The sequence below is a fragment of the Serinus canaria genome, chromosome 19, assembly GCF_022539315.1.
Source record: "Serinus canaria isolate serCan28SL12 chromosome 19, serCan2020, whole genome shotgun sequence".
Taxonomy (NCBI): Eukaryota; Metazoa; Chordata; class Aves; order Passeriformes; family Fringillidae; genus Serinus; species Serinus canaria.
Window position 1 is genome coordinate 3,920,201 of NC_066332.1, and position 23,783 is coordinate 3,943,983.

General features: G+C 46.2%; 1 protein-coding gene across 4 annotated transcripts in view; it reads left to right on the top strand.

Moving 5' to 3' along the window:
* The window catches only part of SSH2 (slingshot protein phosphatase 2), a 90,152-nt gene that overhangs the window by 56,181 nt on the left and 10,188 nt on the right, over positions 1-23,783 (top strand). For 2 of the 4 annotated variants that reach the window (XM_050981708.1, XM_030232139.2), the window contains 12 exons: positions 1,253-1,356; positions 4,681-4,827; positions 6,003-6,067; positions 10,678-10,799; positions 13,164-13,232; positions 13,989-14,054; positions 15,065-15,259; positions 16,859-16,952; positions 17,079-17,207; positions 19,269-19,315; positions 20,668-20,814; positions 21,393-21,593. In XM_050981708.1, coding sequence (XP_050837665.1) covers positions 1,253-1,356; positions 4,681-4,827; positions 6,003-6,067; positions 10,678-10,799; positions 13,164-13,232; positions 13,989-14,054; positions 15,065-15,259; positions 16,859-16,952; positions 17,079-17,207; positions 19,269-19,315; positions 20,668-20,814; positions 21,393-21,593 — 1,386 coding nt within the window. The remainder of the gene's footprint in view (positions 1-1,252; positions 1,357-4,680; positions 4,828-6,002; positions 6,068-10,677; positions 10,800-13,163; positions 13,233-13,988; positions 14,055-15,064; positions 15,260-16,858; positions 16,953-17,078; positions 17,208-19,268; positions 19,316-20,667; positions 20,815-21,392; positions 21,594-23,783) is intronic. The other 2 variants (XM_050981709.1, XM_030232140.2) reach the window with 1 other exon arrangement.

Genomic DNA, 23,783 nt, shown 5'->3' on the forward strand with positions numbered 1-23,783 from the left:
TTTTTTCATATCCCTGGCAGCAAAATGGAGAGGTGCCCAGAAATGTGCTTGAGCTTAGGGGGAAATCCAACTTTAATACAAGCTTTTCTAATTCTTTTACTTCTAAAAATGTAGTCAGAAAATCCTTTGCTAAAGCAGTCAACCCCAAATAATGCAGGGCTTTTTACTCTATTAATTTCCCAGTCCTCATCCCTTAGACGAAGGGAATAACTAACTAGTTTGATATTTGCTTAAGCGGAGAAAGGAAAAAAGGTTCCTAACCTCTTGCTGAGGACAAAAGTTGTCTTGAAGGACAAGCCAACATCTTTTTCAAAGCATGGAGCTGTTGGGATGCACGATGCCAGAGACTCTCCCATCCTGTCTTATCATATTCATCAACCATCCTGTTGACTAGAGAATTGTTTCTGGCTTTCTTCAAAGCCTCTAGGATTTTCTTATCAATTCTGAGAAAAGCAGGAGCCCTCGAGTATGCAACAGGATGGCTGCATTGCAGAATCTGGAACGTGTCTTGCTTTTTCCATGAACTGCCGCATCTGCAAGAAAAGGGCTGGAAGATGAACTTAAAATGCCAGTTGTTCCTCAGTACCTGAGAATTCTTCATTGCCCCTTTTTACAAACTTCTCTCCTCATGTGACTTCAGAAAGGGCAAAATCAAGTAATGAAGTGATTTCAACAGCATTACAGTTTCTTGCTTTCATGGTTTATAGGTCTTTGAGAGTTAATCATCATGCAACTCATACAGAGTAGTTTTATGATTTCTTAATCTTTTGTGTACACTAATTTTCTTTTGGCTAACTGCTGAAGGGAGACATTTGTTTCTGCAGGGCATCAGCTGTGTCTGAACCACAAAGCTCAGGGTTAACAGAGTCCATAATTACCCAGATGCGTGGGCTTGTTCTATTCATCACCATTTAGAAATGTGGATCTGTCATCTTGACTTTCAAATCGAAAATGTAGCCATAGGTTAATCCCCTCTGCCTGCTCAGGTTGCACCTCTGCAGGCAGAGTGGCACCAGCATATGTTCTGCTTTTCAGTGTTTCTCTGTTTGTGTTGTTCTCAGTTATGCTTTGAATGTTTGCAGTACTTACATGGGGGAAAAGTTCTTTACCAACTGAACAATTGGGTCTAAATCACTTCATTGCAGAAGAACAGAGCATGCATTCAGTGCTTTTAACCTGTCTCTTCATTGCTTTTTTCCTTTTTGAAGACAAGACGCTTTTCCTCACTCCCTGTTTGTCTTTTCCCTTGCAGCATCAGCGAAAGCTTCCTCACTGTGAAAGGTGCGGCTCTCTTCCTGCCACGAGGAAATGGGTCATCCACTCCCAGGATCAGTCACAGGCGCAACAAACATGCAGGTAAGTGTGGTATAGATGGCTGGGCCTTGTCTGCTCCCTCCTGTTCCAGAGTTCAGCTTTCTTGAGCTTATTCTCACCTGATGACATGTTTGTCTGGCCCACGTGTATATTAAAGCCTGACCTGCCAGTCTCAATGCTCATAGGAAAAAAAGTTTTCAAAACTCTCCTGTTCAAACAGGATCCTCAAATGAGTGACATCAGGGCAGCAGTCATGACATGATGGAGACTTGAGAATGAGTAGTGCCCCACAAAATATCATCCTGTAATTTTAGTGTGAGAGAGGGAGGGGAAGATTGCTTTCCAAAACCGTTGTGCACTGCAGTGGGAAGCCTGAGTTTGTGATACGGGGTGAGTAATGGTCCTTCCTAATCTGAAAGGAACCGGTTATGATGGAGGAGAGGGAGGAGGCTTACCAGACTTACCTCCACGTGGGCATGAGGAAACCTCTGAGCAAAGTCAGTGTGACTTCTCAGAGGTGTGAGCAGAGTGAGTAATCGAGAGTCACCCTACCTCCTTTATCTGCTGGAAGTTTGATTTGTGTTTTTGCTTTGACTCTCTTTGAAAAGTTGCTCTGAATATCATAACTCAAACATTTCAGGGTAGGGTTTTTTCATTGGCTATATGGTGCTTAATCACTGGTGGTGTTTTACAGGCATCAGATAATGTGGGGATTTTTCCCTTCCATAAAGCAATTGGCAGGAAACAAAAATAAATTGAGACCTTCAGATGTTTGCAAATGGGACAGAGCTAGAAACAGAGACAGGAGTCAACGTGCTTTGCTAGAAGGTGACCAGGAAAAACGTGATTTGGTTTGGTTCCAGGTGTATATCCCTTTGTACTTTGACACCATCAGACTGTCATCCACCTCTGCATCTGTCAGAGTTAGGTATGTGATGACTGGCCACCTCAAAATCTGTTTGCAAACATATTTATAGAAAAAGTTCAAGTCAGAAGGCATTTAATTATATACTTCCACTCAAACATAGCACAAGCGGTACCCAAATTGCTTTGGTGAGATGCATTAATTACCAGTTGTCAAAAGAAAATGTTCTGAAACTTAAATTAAAGCTGGCCTTTCTGGTCGAGAATGAAGTGAGATGTCCTTTAGTGTGAAAGTAGAGTGAGCAGTCTTTAAAAAGTTTCTCTTGGCCTTAATTGTTGGTGTTTAATCTCTCCAAAGTCCACTGCTGAAGCCCAGGGTCCCCCTGGCACTGCTGCCTCAGCTTTGCCTTGCTGAGGAAACCCAAAGATTTTCCTGCTGAACCTCTGCAAGGCAGCACAAACAGCTGTTGAGTCTCTCTGCTTGCCTCATTTACTTGCTCCAGCTGATTTGCATGAGGTCTGGAGACCTTGGTGGAAAATAATTGCTTGTCTAATCGGCCCAGAGCTCTTGGAAGCCAGATTGCCAAGGAAGCAAATCCGGTGTGTTGTAATTGCTTACAGCGAGATGTTTGGTGTTGCCGAGGCTGGCTTGCCTAAGGGGTGAGATTTTTGTTCTTAGAAGACTTATTTTACAGGGTGAGATTTAATGAGGCATCACTGCTTGTCCTTTCCTCAGTTTCCCTGTCTGTCAAGTGATGGGAATTCTCTAGTGGGTTTTTTTATAGTGCTTTGGGGTTTCACTAAAGAGAGTTCCTCGTCTGAGTGTGCACCAGATTTCTGTGAATTTTTCTGGTATCAGCAGACCAAGGCACCAGGGGATCAGTGTGTCACCTTCCTGAGCAAAACATCTGTGCCACCAGAATTAAATCAGTGATGTGGAGAGCGTGGCTGGCACAGTGTGTGCAGCTGCCTCCTTTCTGGGACACCGATAATCCATGCTCAGCTTCCATCCCCATGTGTGCCGTGACTTATCTCTGGCACACAAAATTAGAAAGGGGTAGAGAGCAGACAAAACTTTCCAGTATGGAATTGCTGCCTATAGATGCAATATTATTTCAAGTGGCTCCATGAGCATTTTCTAGGAAGGCTGACTGACCTTCCTGACCTGCCTTTTTAATTCATCAGAGGCGCTAGAATCCGCTAGAGCCTGAAGAGTGAATGGGTAACAGGAAATAATTAATGCTCACACCCATTTCTCTAATCACACCTCCATCAATAAGAATCATTGGCAGATTGACTAGATATGGTACCAGCTGTCCATATTCCTCTCCCTGGGTGGTCCTGTGCCACCTGGCAAACCTCTGTGGGATGGTGGGCTTGCTTTTCCACAACAAACAATGCCAGAGGAGGCCAGAAAGGGATGTAACTTCCCTGGGGCTTTTGCCATCTCTGGAATACTGTGAATCACTTTTCAGATCCCACCCTTGCCCATGCTTTGCACCTTGCCTGCCAGCTCAAGGAAACAAAAGCATCTGCTTGGCACAGGACAATGTGATAGGAAGCAGCAGCCCTGCCATGACTGCCAGCAAAGCCAGCTCTTCACAGGACAGGATGTGATATCTTTGTGCTGATTCTGGCATGTTAAAGCCTTTCCTTTGGTTTTTCTTAATCCAGGAAGTTTACAAAATGCCTTGTGTGTTTGGGGCTGAAAACCCTGCAAGTTGATGAAAGCTGGCCAGGGAAGCAATCCTTTACTTTCCAGCTCTGGAGATCCCAAGGCTGGCAGGGAACAGGGAGGAGTGTGGTAAACTTTCTGAGGATGAAGGATAATGGAGCTCCTTGGCTGAGCCCTGCAGAAAGGGTTGTCGTAGAAACTTCCTCTCTTTAAGTATTAAGATAATTCAGTAGTCCAGGTGATTTTTTTTTTTTTAAACCTCTGGAAACTTTGGCTCTTAAGAAGTCCCTGAATTACTGGCAGCAATAAGTGGGAGCTGGTACATTTTGGAGAGGGAAAAAGCTGAGGTGAAGTATCTTTCATTTCAGACTAAGACATGTGGAAGCTTCATGAGTCAAATACTTGCTGAGTTCTTCCAAGCTGTGGGCAGGAGGTGCAAGGGGACCTTTCCTTGTTGACTGACAGTTCTCAGCAATTCCCACTGTATTATTAGCTGGAACTTGCTGAAACTGAGCAGTGTTGTCAGGATTTTGCACTGGTGTTGATGTGGGGAGATCCTGTCATGGCACTCCTGGCAGAACAAGCACCTGATGGATGACTTGGCCTTCCTGAGTACCCTATCTCCATAAATAATTTCTATTTCAGGAGGCTCGTGCCAGCCACTCCCATGCTGGGAACAATGTTCATGGGTAGGAAGCAGCTTCAGGTGCTTGTTGCTGGTGATACTTTGTGATTTCCCTGGCACTGCTGAGTGCCTCAGTTTCCCCACCCCCAGTTAAAAATTCATTCCCAGAGCATTGACTCATTCTCCATATGCTGAAATGCAGTTCAAGGAGGAAGGAAGAGGAGAGCAGGGATTGCAGTGTCCTGTGTAACCTACTCCATGCGAGATTGTCTCCGTCCCATCCAGAGAGGGGCTGCACAGCCCTTCAGCCTTGCTCTTCCACCAGCTATAAAAATCATTTGGAAACCAGGTACTCTCACTGGGCAGCCTTTCCTTTCTTCTCCTTCCTATTTTGGTATTTCTGGATGCTGCTCTGTGTCCAAGCTTTCCTTATTTCTGAGATTTTGTGAAATAACAGGGATTCTGGCACCGCAGAAAGGGAGGTCAGGGGGATTAACCAGCCTTCCTAGAAAAGGTTCTTGTTGCTGATCCTGCTGAATATTTGCTCCTTGCAGTGTTGCCTAAACTCAGCTTCCTGGCTGTGAGGGAGTGGGAGAGGGTGGAAGAGTAAAGGCTTCTCTTCTTGCTGATCTGTGCCACCCACCTGGCAGCCCTGTACTCTCCTTTGTGGGAATGCAGATTAATTTTTCCATGTAATAATTGAAAAACCAGCCCCTTGCAGGAGATGTTGCTGCTGGCTGGTACTCAGGGGATGATGTTGGCTCTCTACATGCCAGAGGTAGTGCTGAGAAGTCAGTGCAGCAGTGCTGGCAGAAAATCATCTCACTTGTCTTTGACATGCTTGATGTTTTGGGAACCTGTGACACTTGTCTCTTCTTAATAAGACTTAAAATCACAGTCATGCACTAAATTTAATTTTCCTTTCTTTTTCCTCAGCTTCACCAGGAAAGCTGTTGCAAGTGTTTTCTAGGAAAAAGTTTATAGGTGTTTGATTTTTCAGGTGGCAGTTCTTAGCTGCTCTTGGGTGGGGTCGGTACATAGCCATAGGTGGGCACATGCTGCTCTAAAGCAGGACTAAATCTCATTCCAAGGAGAGTATACATTTCCCTGGGTAGTATTTCTGCACTGAGTAATAAGCCAGTATAAAAGAAATGGCAAATTTCTGGTTTGGAGCACGTGGTAGAATGAGATGTTGAACCACAGGGAGGGGTCCATTTCTAAGTAGGTTGCCTTGTCTGTCAAAGGAACAAAGAGTACCGAAACACTGTTTATTTCTGTAAAAAAAGATAACAGGATTTAGCAGGAGAGAACATGGTAACACAGGAACAGGTGAGCACACAGAGCAAAGAGCAGCTGACTAAGAGATGACAAAACTCCCATCTCTGAGTAGGTGGGAGTGACAGTGACGACGCTCCTGGTGACGTGTCAGGTTTCTCAGTGGACATTTGCTCTAGCTGGACAGCCAGGAACTTGCATGTGGTTTCAAACTATTTTTGTGCATTCACCTTGCCCTCTTGCCCGTAGGGGATCTCCAGCAGCACCTGCAGGCCATGTTCATCCTGCTCCGCCCAGAAGACAACATCAGACTGGTAGGTTGGCTTTCTGCTTATCTCCTGCGAACCAATGCAAAGGTTAAGCACCACTTGACAAACACACCTGTGTAACTCAGGGAAGCAGTGGTGTGTGTGTATTGGAGTGGTTTCATCAGCAGGTTTGGGGAGTCTTTGCAACCACAAAGGTAGGGAAGCAGCTAGTTGTGAAGGGCCTGCTTTGGTTGTTCAGTGAGACAAATTGTGTGGCTAAAAGGTTGTCTTTGAACCCCAAATACTGAGTATCTGTGCTCCCAAAAAATACTGTAACAGTTGCCAGAGAGGATGGGTAAATTATCTTGGTGTCCTGTTTAAATCCAGAGTAGGTGACTTATGTCAGACCAGTGTGAGTGAGTCTGCCCTTCTGTGAGAGTTCAGTTGGGTTTCCTCACTATGCTGTCCTGACTTGTGGCATCCCAAAAGGCCATGATTGAACAGGTGGGAGCATGCAGGATCCCCGTGTAGCCATGCACCTGCACTGTACCTTGATCTTCTGCTTTCCTGGGCTGTTGCCTCCCATAATGATGTAAAATGAGGCATTGCTGTTCATAGCATTGATGCACAGTCCTGAAGAGCTCCAGAAGCCAAATGTGAGCAGTGAGGAATTTGCCTGGGACATGTTGAAGTGTTCTACAGGGCCAGGCATGACTTCAGTGAGTCTGCACCTTTCAGCACTCAGCAGCCTGAAGTTTGTTTCCTGTGTTTTCTTGGTGCATCTTAGCAACGTCTGCCCAAAGAAGGACTGCCAGGATCCCAAGTGTTATTCCAGCACCTCTGGTTTTCTGAATCCTCCTGAGCTGTGCTGGAGATGGGCTGATTGGATGAGTATAGCTAGGAAACAGCCAAGGTTACTATGGAATGCTTTAGCTTCCCGAATGACCACTGAAAATAATTTGCCATAAGCAAGCCAAAGGACCTACTCCCCTAAATTTTGCCAGGCACACCTTGCTGTCACTAAAATTTCAGTGGAAGTGATGGGCATAAGGGTTCTCAATGCTTTTCAGAATTTGAGCCAGGGTTAGAACATTGGAAACTATTGAACAGGGCATTGTTCAGCAGTATCACTGGCTACATTGTGTGATTTGGGACAAATTAGCCTTAACAGCTGAATAAGGACTTTGTGGGCTGAGACATAAACCCTTTTGTCCAGAGCTACATTTGGAATGCTGAAATCTTGCATGAGGTTAAGTTCGATAGTCTACTTGAATTTAATTGATTCTTGACGAACGAAGGGTGTGCAGGGCTGCAATGGACTCTCTCATAAAACAGCAGATACAAATGAGATTTGAAATATAAACACTACTGAGAGAAATGCATTCTCTTCATTTTCTTGGCTGGTTTCATTTGGAGGGCCGGCTTCACAGCTCAGGGGCAGCAGAGGAATCTAATCCTCTAAAAACCTACACTTAAAATTTGGAACAACTCTTGTTTCTTGGAGCTGTTGGCAGAGGTTTTTAGCCTTCTGTGAGAGCAGGATTAGAGCCGTGGTACCAGTGTAAGATCAGTAGGAAGGAGGAAAAGGAGTTAAGAATGCAAAGTGATTGAATATGTTCCTGTAGCTTAGAAGAGCTGGGAACTTGAAAGTTGGACACACGCTTTTTTTGTCTTCAAATCATTTATCTCCATGAGAAATGTGTTCTTGTATGAAACACCTACTGTTGTGGAGCGTGAAAGGTCAGTATGAACTTCTTGGAATGTGCTGCTCATAAGGGCTGGTGAAATATCACATCATACTTCTGATGATACAAGAATGCAGCAGAAGATAAAGTTGGCTTGTGTTCAGGTGAGCCTAAAACTTAAGAAGAATGCAGCTGGCCCTGAAAGGACTACAGGGCTTGTTTTGACTACAAATAACCTTCCCAAACTGAGGAGAAAGCCAGCTCTGTATAGATGAGCTGGTGGAGAAAGAACTTTCCATCTCATCACAGTCCCTGAAGCCAGGGACTCCCTACAGTAGGAATCCTCCCTACAGTAACTGGGATTTCAAATATCTTCATTAAAAGGCATCAGAGCATTTGGCGTGCTCCTGCTAAGAGGTGAGCATGTGAACCAGCACTTCATGGAAAGGTTAGAGCTTCATTTGTGGTTTGATAGGCACACTGGGGCTCTAACAGCAGCTTTAGAAGTTGGCTGGTTTACAATGTCAATTCCATTAAATTTAGCAAAACATGTTATCTGCCCAATTGTGGTTCTTCGCTTTGTGCTAAGGGTGTAAGTGTTGAACCCAGAGATTCACACAAAGCCATGCCCTGTTTCTCTCAAATGGCCTCTGAAAATCCCACCCTACCAGCATGTAGCTATGTGACCTTTGCTCACTGTTTGTCTTGCCTTGTTCTAAAGGGTCTTGCATCAAAACTTCCCATTACTGCTGGCCAAATTGGTTTAGCAAAGTAAGTTAGATTTTGTTAATCCTCTTGCTGCTGGACTGTCCTCAAGAGAAGCAGAACAGAAACTCCTGTGTGGATGCCCCAGACATGGGGCAGCTGTGTCTGTCTGCTCCCATTTTAGGCAAGTCTGTGCTGATTATTGAGGTTTGGTTCCTAATGTAGGTAATTACTTTACCCACCAAGACCTTGGTGATTACTTGCTCTTCTAGGTTGAAGAGCACCTTTCTGTTTCCCACAAGTGGTTAGTTCTAGAAACAACCATCTTTGGGAGAATTTGCACCTTGAAGGACTGACCACTTTAATCCTCCGCGTTTCCAAAGGAATCCCAGTGACTCAAGAAGCAAGAAGGAAAATAAGGCTGGTTTTAGCATGACTTATCCTAAGGAGATGGGGTGGGGCACAGTCTCTGGCTGTACAGAGCACGGCTGTCTGCTGGCATCAGCATTTGGGTAGTTTCTGTTGGTCTTTGGTCCAACTGGGCAAGTCTGGAAGACTCTGACAACACTGTCTCCTGCCTGCACTTGCTATTCCACCCCATCACCAGAGCTGCTGCTCCTGCAATGCCACGCTCAGCATTCCCTGCCACAGAGCACTCTGCTGGGATGGCAAGCTCTCTTCAGCTGCCAGGCACTGATGTAACCTTTGTTGTAGACTCCACCATGTGTTGTGGTCAAGATTTCCCAGCTGCTGGTGGACAGGAGAGCTCTGAGATCAGAGGGGGCTTCCTCTAAGCTGGGAAGTGCTGCTCTGACCTCAAGACCAAGTTGTGAACAACTGAAAGAGCATATTGGGAAAAGCAAACGCCTGCTCCTGAGAGATCTCACACAACAGTTGATTTCTTAGCTTTTTTAAGGATGGTTGTTTGAACTGGGTCTCCGAGCCATGACTTCCTGTGAGGGCCACCAAGAGGTGTCTACACAAGCTGTGGCTCGGGAGTTTGAGGAATTTGGGTTCAGTTTGTGGAGGATGTCAAACACCACTTTGACTTTAACCACTGGGTTGCAAGGAATTCAGGACCCAAGTCCTGTTGCAGCAGGCAGGGATCTGTCCATAGCATGGTGCAAGGCTGAGCTGGGATGGCTCCTTCCACCCCTGTTTGCTCTCTGCAGGCCCTGCTCAAAGTTCAAGCAGCAGTTTACCAATATGGTAAACACTGAGGCCAGACAGAGTCTTGGAGTTGGATTGGGCCAGCCAAAGTTAAGGTTTAGTGTGCAGAATTAAGACACTTCCTTTCTAGAGATGTCCTAGTTTCTCTGGTTGGGATCTTGTGACTAAAATAGCTGCAAACAGCTTGGAACAGAGTCCAAAAAGTGTTGCAAGTAAAGGCTGCTTGCTGCAAGTGTTGATAAGCAAAACTTTCAGTGCTGGGCTCCCTTCCCCAGGCTCCTCATTAACCAGCAGTCTGTCTGCAAGACTTCCTGGAGTCCCTTGCTTGTGGCTTATGGAGGAGCAGCTCACCTCAATGCAGCCTTCCAGGAGCTTCAGCATTGGTCTGACATTCACAGTTTAAGTAGTATTTGATTTGGGGGATTTTGGACTGAACACCAGTCCTCCTAGAGCACTTTTGGCACTGGGGTACAAGTGGACGTGGCAGGAGGAACAAGGCATGATGACTTTCACCTTTCCTGGGCAATCTGAACCAGTGAAGGATACAGCTTAGTCATTGGGTTATCTTTTCCTGCCAGGTGTAAGGCAGTACGATTGCTTCTGCACTGGGGAAGTTGCCAGAAGAATTCAAAGGGCCAGCAGGAAATCATGTATGAATTAGGTCCTGGTTGTCTGTCCAGCTGCCTGGGAAGCTGGTGGAAGGAGACTCATTGGAGCTGTTGTAGCACACAGTAGTTTAAAGGAAAGCTCTGTTTTTGGGGCAAAGCCCTCTGAAGGTGAAGGTTCAACACTCATCTGTCTCACTGATGGTCCACAAAGCTCACTGGGCTGGGGCCACTCAGAGGGCTGTAGGTTGTTCAAAATCAGCCTTGGTGGGACAGAGCAGGGCCTGCAGCTGGGTGTGCAGCATGCACCAGGAGTGTGCCAGCTTTTGAGGAGGGCACTGTGTGGGAGTAAAGCATTTCTTACCCAGCTGAGGAGCCTGGGACATCCCTACCAGTCCAGGCTGCATCACTGCTTCTGCGCCTGTCACTGAGCATGAAAAAGTGGCCTGTAAAGGTCATAATGTGTGTTTTGCTGACTGCACTGCTGATCTCTTCCCCTTTTTTTCTTCAGGCTGTAAGACTGGAAAGTACCTACCAGAACCGCACTAGATACATGGTGGTGGTGTCCACCAATGGCAGACAAGACACAGAGGAGAGCATCGTCCTAGGAATGGATTTCTCTTCCAATGACAGGTACTCAGAGTCCAGGTGCTCACCCCCACACAAGTTAACTGTAGAAATCACTGTCTGGTGTCCTGTGTTTTCTGGGGATAGGCTGCTCCAGCTTTTCTAGCCTAACATTTTTCTTGAGATTCAGAATTGCCTTTTTTATTTCTTGAGAGGAGGTGGTAAATGTGAAGGCAACTGTGCAGGTCAGCATTTCCCTCATTCCTCCAAGCATCAGGCTTCTGTGAGGATGTTCAGTGCCTCTGAATGGTAAGGTCCCCAAGCCCTGCCTCTGCACACCAGAGACAGGGACAATCTTCATACAAAGAAAGAAGAAGCTGCAATTAGAGGAGCTGGACCTCAGCATTCAGGAGAAGAGGTAATAAATAAGAAAGGGACTGTCAGGCAGTCCCTTGCCAAGGTCATGGCACAAAGACCTGATGGCAGTTTCAGGGTTGGTGATGGCAGATCTTGCACACCATGTGCTGTCCCCAGGCAGCACTGTGTCATCAGGGCTGAGTGCTTCTGCTTCATTCATTTCAATTCCTGCTGACCTTTCCACAAGGCTGCAGAGTGTGGCTGGGAAGCAGCTTTGCTGCTGGAGGGGCTGTAAGCCAGGTGACAACAACCCAGCAGCTTCAAGGGCAGAAACGTCACATTTAGAAGGGGACAGTGGGCACTTTAGAGAGGGCATGAAGGGACATGACTCTCCTAAAAAGAGTTTTATGTAAATCTTGGCCTCTATTGGAAGACAATAAGCTGGATATTCAGTTTTGGAAGGTTTCATACTCATGCTTCCTTCCAGCACAGCTGCTACAGGAATGAGTCTTGCTTTTGACACTAGTTGGAATAAATTACTTCCAGGTAGTTAGTAGGATCACTAGAAACTATTTTTGAACTATTTGGCTAAGAAATTGCCTTCCAGATATTGCCTGCGAGTCACAGCAGCCACCATGCTTGATTTGGATGCTGAGGTTGGGTGATGCCTGCTAAAATGGGGGACCAGCTTGATGCTGCCCCTGGCTCTTGTCTCTGCACATGTGTGCACAGCTGTGATTTGGAGATGCTCTTGCTTTGGGGCAAGAATAACTTGTCCTTGCACAGGTTGCTGTGAGCTTGGAGCTCACTGTTGGCTGTGATGTACCAGCGCAGCCACCTTTGATAGCTGAGAGCTCACTGGTATTCAGTCCCTCATAACACAGCAGGGTCGTTTTAGCTTTCTGCTGGAGTTCCTGGGGTTCTGGATGGTCACTGTGATCTGCCCTCCCTGAGCCCACTCGGTATTTATAACTCCATGTAGACTTGTTGCTATGGTCTCTGATAAGCGCTCACTGAACAGTATCACTAAAAATACCCTGGCCACCTTGGGAAGCCTTTTAAAAACACATCTTTCCATGAGCTCATCTCATGTTGTCAACAGAAATAGCTGCATGCTGTCTCCTGGTGCTGGGCACCAGGCATGTGCATTTCCAGGGCTCCCTGTCTGACCCTCCAAAGCCTGGTCTCTCCCTCTTCTCACTCTTCTCTTAAGCTGGAGACTGGCAAGTGTGCTGGAACTGCTGGAAATCTGGGAGCACCATGCCAGCTTAAGAGCAGGAGGCAGTTGAATTCAGTTCTTCAAGGTGCTGCTTTGATTATGGAGCAGATTTGCAGCTTTATGAGATTCAGCTCTTCATTTAACAACACGGAGGAGGTTGTGTTGGGTTCCCCCGCCCCTGCCTTTTTTCCATCACTTGGTTTCTGCTTTTAACTTGGCTTTTTGCTCAGCCTTACAGAAATCTTGGAGGACTGTGAGGGCAAAGAGAGCAAAGCATCTGAGAGAGGAATGGGTTTGCCAGGAGGTGTCTGTATGGCATGGCTGTTGTGCTCATTCTTGAGGGCAAGGAAGGGTCAGGAGTCAGCCACAGGTGATAGGCTGAGATTGCCAACTTGCCATGCTGCCAGTCATCCTGCTATTGCACTGCTCTGCTCCCAGTACCCAGGAGCTGAGAGACAAACAAGAAAATAAAGCTGTGGATTGCAAAATCAGAGCTAGAACCAAACCTCTTGAGCCTGAGAGGGATTAATCTGTAAAGAAAGCCTTGAGCTGATCAAAGACTATGAGCCCCCTCCGACCTTCTGCACAAAGTTCAGTGGTTTTGGATCCTGTTTGCTCTTCTCCTGGGTGTGTGAACCCTTCAAGCTTGCTTGAAAGAATAGTGCTGTGCCCTGAATCTGGTTAGTGATCCTTGCCAGGCCCCTGTAGAACAACACTGGTGCTGTTTGTCTCTGAAGCAACAGTGGGATTTTTCTTTTTCCTAATGAATACAAAAATATGCAACTATTGCCATGAAATTAGAACAATAACATGGTGCTGGAGTAGATAGACTGACTTCCTCTTTCTCACTGCAGTAGTACTTGTACAATGGGCTTGGTGCTGCCACTCTGGAGTGACACCTTGATCCACCTGGATGGGGATGGGTGAGTGCCTTTTGTGTTCTGTGTTAATACAATTTAGAACAAGATGTATGGGGAAGGATTGCAGTGCCTGCAGAGCCCTCACAGGTCCAGCAGCCCTCCTCTGTTGACCTGTATCAGGTTAGTAGGCTCAAAGGCCCTCAATCACAATGGTTGTGGCAGGGAACACCAATAATTGACTTATCTGTGAATAAACATGCACTGAGACAGTGGCTTATGTGTGTGTTTAAGCTGGAGTAAAGGAGCTTTTACTGGAGAGTGGGTGTGTAGTGAAAGCTCCTTAAAGGGATCCTATTATGTGTTCCTCCATCATGCTTGCAGCAGGCAGCATTCAGCCCAACATAAAGCAAGAATGATGTTTCTCTGCCAAATAGACACCTGACTTGCAGACGCCTGTTTGTGCCAGTTACTCAGGCTGTCCAGTGCAGTGCATGGAATGACTTTTCTTTCCTTGGTAGCTGCCCCAGGATCTCTTTAGCTGGACTCTTGCTCCCAGCTGTGGCACTGAATTTGTGTTGCCAAGGTAAACAGCACTGCCCAGCACTGTCGCACTGTCTTAGTTTCGTTCCCAAACAGCAGCTGCTTAAAGAAGTTATCTTAGAGCTTTTAGTGTGCTATTTTCATCTGTTTGCTAGCTGAACTCAGCAGTGTATGCATAGGGCTAGACCTTTGCTGTTCTAATGTGCTAAGACTATCAGTTATTAACTAAAACGTGACTTTTGGGAGACGTTTTTACTTTGCCTTTTTTCTTCTCACCAGAGGGTTCAGTGTATCAACAGATAACAGAGTGCACATATTCAAGCCCGTGTCTGTACAGGCAATGTGGTAAGTACTTACTAGAAGCTGTCCCAGTCATCCTTTTTCCAGGTATTAGCTGCTTAAGCTCTTAAAAACCAGGTGCTGCTTTATGTTACTGTGATCTTGAGACCTGCTTGAGCAGACAGAAGTTTCCTTCAGAGACAGGGAAGGAAGTTTGGTACCAAAGGAAAAAAGAGTTGTAAGTGCTGGTGTACAGCAGCTTTGTCTCAGCTGAGAGCAGGAAGGAATAAGGTAATTTTCCTTGCAAAGGGCTGCTGTTTTGAGCCCAAAGTCATATTGCTTTGAGTATATGTTTGAAATATTTTGAGATATGTTCATTGTGATAGAGGAAAGAGAAGCTGCTTGCATTTTTCTTTCCTTTTAGGGTGGTTCATGTAGTGATCATGAAAGTATTTCTGGCTCGAGCTTCTTTGCATTGCAAAAATACATCGCCTGTCAGCGATGCTGCTGTCACCCCAGTGATTTTGACCTGGATCCTTCTGATCCCAGTCAAAGATTTAAAATAAACTAAAAATAGGAGAGGGGGATTTGTTTCCCAGCAGCAGCTGAAGAAACTTCTGACATCCCTCATGCAGTGAGAGAGGGCAGACACCTAAACATCTCAGTGCAGTCCTGAGCCCTTGGTTGTGCATGTCTGATTACTGGGTGTTCCTGCCCTGCACACAGGACAGCTGATGGCACAGTAGGAGCTGTCAGCACCCTGTCTTGGACACAAACTCTGTGCATCTTATTTAGGGCTTGGGTATTTGTAGCAGATTTTGGAACCAGAGACACGGGTGCCTCTGCCCTCTGAATTGTGGCCACCTTCACTGCTATCCAGGCTTGCTCCAATTAAGACATGCAAGCTCTGGCGGCATGTGGGAATCCACAGCCTTGCAGGACAGCGTCGTGCACAGTGCCAGGGGTTTGTACCAACTGATGGGACATGTGCAGCATCCTGGATTTTGGCTGCTGCTTAGTACTTGATAGTGCCTGGGGAAGAAATGATAAACTGACAAGTGTTGTTCCCTTGCTAGGTCTGCTCTGCAGAGTTTGCATAAGGCTTGTGAAGTGGCAAGGAGCAACAACTACTATCCAGGGAGCCTCTTCCTCACGTGGGTCAGTTACTATGAGAGCCACATCAACTCTGACCAGTCATCAGTCAACGAGTGGAATGCCATGCAGGATGTGCAGTCCCACCGGCCCGACTCGCCCGCCCTCTTCACAGATGTGTAAGTTGGGCTGGCTCTGCTGAGCCAGTGTTTGACTGTCCCCAAATGAGGAGAGAGTTTCCACAAGAGATTGCTCTTAATTAGGTATTAAAAAGGAGAGGTTTCCTGTTCCATGTAATAAGTGGACTCATGGTTAGGTAAACACCAGCACTGGAAGTTTAGCCCTCCTGGGGCCCCCTTGCATCTTCTCTGTTTTCAGTTTAGTTGTTTACCTTGGGCTTTGCTTGCAGACCTTTGCTTCTGCAAGGTAAGTCCCATCTTACTGGTGAGAGAGGTGTGGTGTACCTCAGCCTTGTCTCTGCTGGTTTTGTCCTCTTGTTCCAGGCCTGGAAGGAATAGGTTTCTCTGGACTTTGCTCTTACACTGGCACGTGTCTGAGCACATGTTTAGGCTAACATGGTCTTTTTATCCTTACTCAGTTCATTTTGCTGTAAAGTGAAGTGTTTATGTGTGTACTTTAGGTAAATGGGTAGACAGTTCAGGAAGACAAAATTTAAAGGCTGTATCAACATTCAAGGTTTACCACCACCCCTGCCATTAGTAACTGCTGATGGTACTGATACCATATAAATTGAAAGGTAGTCTGTGACCAGATGTGGTGCTAAGTGTGAGGGTTTTCACTTGCCCATTTTGTAATTATTTCACTGGCCCCAGCTGCTTTCCCAGAATAATAGTGCCTTTGGTTGATTTATGCTCCCAGATATTTCCTGTTGCTGGAGTCTAGTGAGTGAATAATGATGCTAAGCAGTTGTTCAGCTGTGAACAAGTCTTCGCACTTGATTGTTTTTTAATGTACAAGGCGGGTGGCTGAAAAGTTTTGGCAGGCTGACAGATTAATATTTTCTTGTAGCTTTTCATATATAAATTTTATCTAACCCAACCCTTCCCTGGTGGCACCTTGAAATTGAATGATTTCATTGGGACACTTAAACAGCATTCTCTTAGTGGAATCCTAAAATAATGTATGAGATTCAAAGAACCAGGAACTTCCATGATTTTTATTTGTGAACCACCAGTTGAACACTTGTAACGTCCATGCCCTCCCCAGCCTGGCAGCCTTCCAGAGAAAGGGAAAAGTGGTGGGACATGTCACTGCAGGGTCCCCTCTAAAGATGCTGGGTGAGCCAGCTCTGTGGTGCTGCTCTGCTGCAGCTTCCCCTGGTGTTACTCAGGCTATTTTTGCAGCTGGTGATAAGGCCCCTGGCAGCAGAGGCGGGAGGAATGCAGAGGCTTAGCTGCCCTCGTCTCTCCATGTAAGGAGTTTTGGAGCTGTTACCTTTCCAAGAAAGGTAGGGAGAGGCTTAGATATTGCTCCAGAGGGTATAATGCAGCCTTCCCAATTTAAATTTTACCAAATACCAGGGGTTCTCTGGATGACTACAATGGATTAGGAGCATTCACTTGGTGGCTTTCATATACAACTGTGAATCTAAACTGGGCTTTACTGTCACCTGAATTCCCTCCAGCTGAGGACATGCCTGGGGGGAAGTAGTGTGAGAGTCTGAGACTCTACAGAGTATGCAGTCTATACCTATTTTAAAAGTGTCATGAATCCAGTTTGTTTTCCCTCCCAGTGACTCTGTTGCTTTCTTCTGACAGCCCAACTGAGCGGGAACGCACAGAACGGCTGATAAAGACCAAATTAAGGGAGATCATGATGCAGAAAGATTTGGAGAACATCACCTCAAAAGAGGTGAGTGGTGAGAGTGGAGCACTGGAAACGCTGTTGTGCAAACTAAAGAGCTCTGTGCTTCATGCCATGAAGAAAGGCCAGAACAAAAGCTTCACATGACTTCTTGTGTCCCTCGTACCCATGCAGATCCGCACGGAGCTGGAGATGCAGATGGTGTGTAACCTGCGGGAGTTCAAAGAATTCATCGACAATGAAATGATAGTGATCCTTGGGCAGATGGACAGCCCCACACAGATATTTGATCATGTCTTTTTGGTGAGTCTGACAGTGAATACAAAAGTAAACACTCCTGACACATTTCACTATGGGTTGGTTGACACAGGGGCCTCTGGAGGAAGTTAAAGGAAAGGTTGGTTGATCCTGGGATCACATACTCTTAAGACAGTAATGAACAAGAGCAGCTTGGCTTTTTGGCTGTACTGAACTTTGCCACATAGCATCAAGCTGTACCCTGTACCCAGTGGATGGAAGGGACAAGGTCTTAATTCTAACAGTTTCTCAGGGCTGTTTCCATTGATGTAAAACCAGTTTTGTGGCTTTAACTGTCCAGGGTACCCGCATGCCAAGTTCTTCTGTTTGGGGAAGACATAATGTAGCAAAGAGGGAGGGGAGCTGTGTGACATCCAGGTGGAATGAACACTCTTTCTACATGGAAAGCTCTGAGTTTGTGTGATCCAGGAGGAACAGAGTAAACTAACAAAGAATTCTGGAGATAAGTCACTTAAGGAAACATAAACATTTTGCTGTTTAATGTTTTGCTTGCTTAGTTGCTGCTGGGGCCTGTCTTAATTACTGCAGCTCCTTCTGGTGAGTCAGCGCTCCGCTGGATTTCCCAGCCCTGGAGCCATGGACACAGGTTTGGTTGGGCTGTCTAGCCTGTGAGGTTGGCTCAACTTTAAACAAAGCCATTCCTCTTGGACCAGCTGGTCTTTCCAAATGGAGAGGGCCTCTCCCAGTCTCCGGCTCAGAAGGGATGGTCTCTGTTAATGTGAGCACTCCCAGGATATCATGTTGGGGTAGAGCCAGGAAACTTGGAAGTACCTACAATGTAATGGATTTTTTTTTTACAGACTATGTGTTATAAGGAGAGAGGGGGACCTGTTACAGGCTTATGGTGCTGGCCAAAAGCTGTTACAGGCAGCTGGATGTACTGCAGGGCTTGGAGTCTTGGCTCTGAGTGCATTTAATGGGGAGAAGACTTTCAAACAAGGCTTGCAGGCAGGACCAAGAAGAGCTGTGGTTAATGTGTGAAATAAAAGTGTTTGCAGAGCAGCTGCTGTGGTGAGGAGCAGTGCTGCTGGGGCTGGGCAGCAGCTTCACCCAGGAGTATGTGTGCTGCAAGGCAGGGTTGTGTTGTGAGGGCTCAGAAAGGCAAGGAGCTGTTTCCTTCCAGGTGGAGACAAGAGCCCTGTGGGATCCCATTTAAGGAGTGCTAAAAGAACTAAGCAGGAAATAAGAGAACTGATGATGTTGGTAATTGTGGATCAAAGGACAGGAGAAAAGGCTTTCACCCCGGCAGCATTGTTCTCCCTACCTGTGGAAACTGGTGGTTCCCAGGCCTGAATTAAATTGTTCGTACTTGACTGAAAGAGACAACATTAAACTGAGTCTGGGCCTTGGTAAATACAATCAGTCATCTTTATCTGGATCATCTTTCCATTTGGGAGCCATTTTAGGGCAGGGAAGCAGAAAGCTTGTGCACCTTAAATTTTGAAGGAAGACTTTGAGTGGTTTTGTCCTCAGGTTTGTGTTTGAGCAGGAAGCAGGCAGCTTGGAGCCCTGTGTGGGCAGCAGAGGAGAGGTTTACCTAGCCAGGGTTAGTTAAATATCTTCATTTCTCTCGTCACACAGGCTTTGAACATGGGGAGAAGAGGTGTAACCCAAGTGAGCTTAGGTGTTGCTGCCTTTGATGTTTTAAATGGGTGTTTCGTGTATAAATAGCACCTGGATGGTTCTTAAGTGCAGGCAGCTTCTCCTCTGTGGGGCAGAACTGGCAGCAGCCTCCAGGGAAAGGGTGGAGTGGTCCTGTCTTGCTGAGGTTGATTTGTCAGTGCTTTGCAGGAAGTGCCAACACATAGTGCTGGGCTCTTGTTGGCAGAGCTTCTTGTTTCAGAAGGGATCTGGTTAATGGGGTGAGAGAAGGTGCTGAGCATCAGTCCTGGTTACCACTTGTGTATCCCTGTGCTCAAAGGACCCCCAGCTCTCCTACCCTTGGCTGGTCAGCTTCCTCCTCTGGTTCACTATCCCTCCCTCCACCAGTTGCCTGGCCTTGCTTTCATTCTGCCTGATGTGTCCCTTTGCATGTTTTCCCTGCAGGGCTCAGAATGGAATGCCTCCAATTTGGAAGATTTGCAGAACAGAGGGTGAGTAGCTTCAGGCCATCAGCTTAAAAGCAAGAGCCTGGCCACACTTTTCTGTGCAACAAACTCTATTCCATACCTGCTGTGTAACCTGAGTCTTATTTGAAGGATTGCAGATCCAAACAAGCTCTTGCTTTCTCCAAACTTCTTGTCCTACAAGCAGGCACCTTAACATAGAAGAATCTTACCCTGACCTTGACTAATGTCCCCAAGGCAAACAAAGGAAGTCAGCAAGCTCATAGCTATAAGTAGTAAAAAGCTGCAATTACTGAACTGGATGCTGCATAGTTGGCTCTGTGCCCTCAGCCCCAGCCCATAGTTCTGGACTGATTACAGAGGCACTTCAGACCTCCAGGCTGTGCAGGAAGGAAAATGTGGAGAAGAGCATTTGTTCCTCTGAGTGGGGCCCAGTAGGAAGTAAAGTCCTGTAGGAACCCCACCAATGGGTTCCTCTGTTTCCTGCCCTTTCTACTTTTCAAGTCCTTTCTCTAGACCAGGTGGTTATAAGCACCAAGATTGTGCAATTAAATAATTATTCATGGGTTTGGCTTATTTGTGACAAACCAGTGGAAAAAACTAATCATGCTGGTGAACTGATAGTGTAATTCTGCACCTCAGAAATTCAGCCTGGCAAAATTGACTCTTCTTGGTGAGCTCAGGGTCTGCTGTGGTTTCCTTGAGTCCAGCAAGTCCTACTTGATTGCCAGTGATCTCATACCTGCTTGGGAAAAGGGATGTCACCCTCTTGCAGTTCCCTTGTTCTGCCTGATATCCCAGCATGAGTGCATTTCATAAGCATCTTACGAGTAACCCTCAGGGCTAAAAATACTGAGTGCTGTGTACATAAATACCACATGCTTTCTCTAGCAGTTTTCTTTCCAGAAAATTTAAGGATAAGAAATAAATCCTCCCCAGTGGCTCATTGTCTGTTACATCTCTCTGTAGTTGTTTTATGTGTTTGTTTAGCTCTGGTGTTACTGGGAAGCTTAGTCTTCCATCTTCCTGTGGTTTTGGTGCAGCAGGAGGAGAGATTCACAAAGGGGCTTGGAGAAGGTGTGCAAACACTAATTGCAGGAGCTCCTGTGGCACAAGTGTTGCTGACATGTAGAACAGAGGTGGTGGGCAGTGTGACTGACATTGTGCAGAGGAAGTTTCTCTCCATGGATCTCTGTTATCAGGCTCTAAAGTGTCCAGCAAAACCTATTGTCTGTGTTAGGTGCTGCTTCCTTGCATTAATTCCTGATTTCTCAGGAATTTTGTTCAAGAGTGCACTTCCAAATGCCCTTGGCAAAGCAAGGCAAGGCTGCAGTGTAGCAGTGGGACATCTCTTTGAACTGGCTGTGTTTCTCATGCAGGGTACGGTACATTTTGAATGTGACTCGAGAAATAGATAATTTCTTCCCTGGGCTCTTTGAATACCACAATATCAGGGTTTATGATGAAGAAGCTACAGATCTTCTGGCTTACTGGAATGATACCTACAAATTCATCTCCAAGGCAAAGTAAGTCTTTTCAGAAAACACAACACACCCATTTAGAAGATATATACTAAGCATTTTGTTTTCCTGCTGATTTTCCTCCTTGCCTACCAAGCATCACAGCATTTTCATTTTGTGGTTTGATGCAGAAGAGCATCTCTGTGCTAGAGGCTGCTCTGAACTGCTTCTTATCTTTCTGGGATGTGTTTCTAAATTGTGACACCACGTTTGAGGTACAGGTTCTCTTTTCACTTGGAATATGGCTTGATGCCAGTGGGCCATTTGGGCTGAACTCAAGGGTGCCACACTAGTCTTCAGAGGTTTTCCTCTATCTCTGTTTTTTCCCACTTTGCAATAACAGCTTCAGAAGAGCTGTTGTAACCAAATCTCTTAAGAATATTAATAAGACCTTGTTCTTCAGTTTCTTTGTGTGTCTTGCTCCAGTTTGTAAATTGGATTATCAGATCACATCCCAGACTCCAGCTGTGGCCACAGTGTTGAAAATATGTTCGATAATTTTCTGGTAAAGAACTTACAGTTTTCTTAAGCTTGTCAGATGTTTTCTGTTTAGTGATCCTCTTTTGTTCTTTCTCCCACTTTAGGAAGAATGGTTCTAAGTGCCTGGTGCACTGCAAGATGGGAGTGAGCCGCTCAGCCTCCACAGTGATTGCCTATGCCATGAAGGAGTACGGCTGGAACCTGGACAGGGCTTACGACTACGTCAAGGAGCGGCGCACGGTCACCAAGCCCAACCCCAGCTTCATGCGGCAGCTGGAGGAGTACCAAGGGATCCTGCTGGCCAGGTGGGTGCAAGGATTGATCCTCATTATCTGTGTTGAGGTGTAACACTTCAATGGTTGACTCCATTTTTTCAGACAGAGCTTGTGTCGCTGTGTTGTGCAAGCTCGGGTTCTTAGGAAAGGTAGTGCTCTGTTTTCAGGCTTAGCTCAGCCTGGGAAAATGGGTGTAACCAGGTGCTGTCAGGAAGCTGTTTGACTTCTAGGATGTTTGGGTTTTGGAAAGTAGCATCCCATGAAGTGTTATCTGAGTGCAGCATTCAGAGCTATGCAGGCTCCAGCAGAGATAAATGATGTCCCTGTTGCTTGTAACATCACTTGGCAGGGAACTCGCTTTGTCTCCTCGCAGTTCCCTGTTGAACATGCCCCTCCTCAGCAGCTGGTCTGGTTTTATTTAGATCCCTTTGCTAAGTGTTGTTGTGAGGGGAGGGGACAGGATGTTCTGTGCATTGCAACAGTGGTGTTTATTCCTGCCTGGAGTCCTGAGGCTGGTCTGGAGCTGGGCCTGGGTATGGGCAAGTGTGTTGTAATCCCAAGCCAATCACCTGACTAGCAAAAAGACATAAATATTGCATGTTTCTAGGCTGTGTTAAGCAATGTCTTCACGTGATCAGCAGAAGGAGGTAGTGATACTCAGTTTTGCCAGGTTATGGTATTTTGTTTGGGATCCTGGTGTGCTTTGCCTGGGAGCAGATCTGCAGCAAACAGAGTTACCCAATCTGAGCCTCCTGCCAGAGGAGGTGATCTTAGCTGGTTTGGACCAAAATAAATAGTAAATTTCAAAGCTTTTTGGTGCAACTGGGACATGCCTGCTTTTTGTAAAATCATTTAGGTTGGAAAATAGCTTTAAGGACTAGTCCAGCCATTGTTTTATATGCTGTTATTTACAGCAGCTCTGTCACTCATGTACTGTCTTCAGGGCACACTTCTTACCTCTCTCCCCTACTTGATTTTGTCCCTTCAAGTCTGTTCTATCCACTTGCAAAGACCATTCCCTTTCATGGTAATAACTTTTTCTTCTTCCTTTGCTCTCTACCTGTTCCCAGCAGCCTGACTGTGTTTGTTGCTGGGCCAGGCCTGGAATTCCCAATTTTTGCACCAAAACCTTGGTCTGAGCTCCCCTGTCACTGGATTGTGCTTCCTCTTTCCCTCTCTGCACAAGTAAACAACCTCAGGGCTCCTCCCAGCTTATTCCCTGACCAGGTGCACCCGCAGGATCTTCATCTACCAGCTCTTCCCATCCTTCCTCTCCCCTGCTCCCCAAATCCTGCCTGCCACAGTGACCCTCTTTCTTTCTAAAAAGCAGCCAAGTAGTATCAAGTCTCAGGACAGATCACGTGGAATAGACAATTTTAAAAAATAGTGCCCTGCTGGTCTGAAACCCCTTGAGACAGACACCACACCTGCCTTGGGTGCCTCATGTGACACCAAACATGCTGCTGGCACCACTTAGTAAAGGTCAGTGCTTAACTCTGGGCCAGAGATGACCTGACCAGTGTGTAGTGTGCATTGAGCAGACTGGAAAATCAGATCTCATTGGTGTAGATTGGATGGAGAAAAAGAAGGTTTTTTAGGTGTGAAAAATGCACCAACAGGTTGGTGAACACCTGTGAGGGACTCTGGTATGGGAGCAGCTGGTATCTCAGATCTTCCAGCCCTGAGCCCAGCAGTTGGTTTGGGTAATCTGCCAGTCTGGTAGCTGGTGACATGCCTGCAAAGCCATCCTGTACAAACATTTTGGTTAAGGACTATTTTTTCCTGTCTTTTAGTAATTTATTTTTTGGAGATATATGTTTCCTGCTGCCACCATTTATAGCATGTGGCCTCCCTTCTACTGAAGTCCTACCCTGCTCTGCAACTCCCTGTACAATGGCACAAACAGGATGGCTTGTGAGGCTTTGAAAAATGCAAGAGCAGTGTGTTACGTCTGTGTAGGATGAAAAAGCCTGCAGTAAATGAAGCTTCACTGGAGCAAGGAATTGCCCCTCCATGCTGCAGAGACTGTCACTCCTTATCTCAAAGCTGCTTTTTTTCCTCTTTCTTTGTGTTATTTAGCTTTGCCCTCTGGCTGCATTGTTTACTGCTGCAGTATTCCAGGACAGGTAAAAAACCAAAAACAAAAAAAAAAAACCCCAACAGATTGACACTCATGTGACTGCTCCAGTTTCAGGGGGAAGGTATGTGAGGGCAGCCATG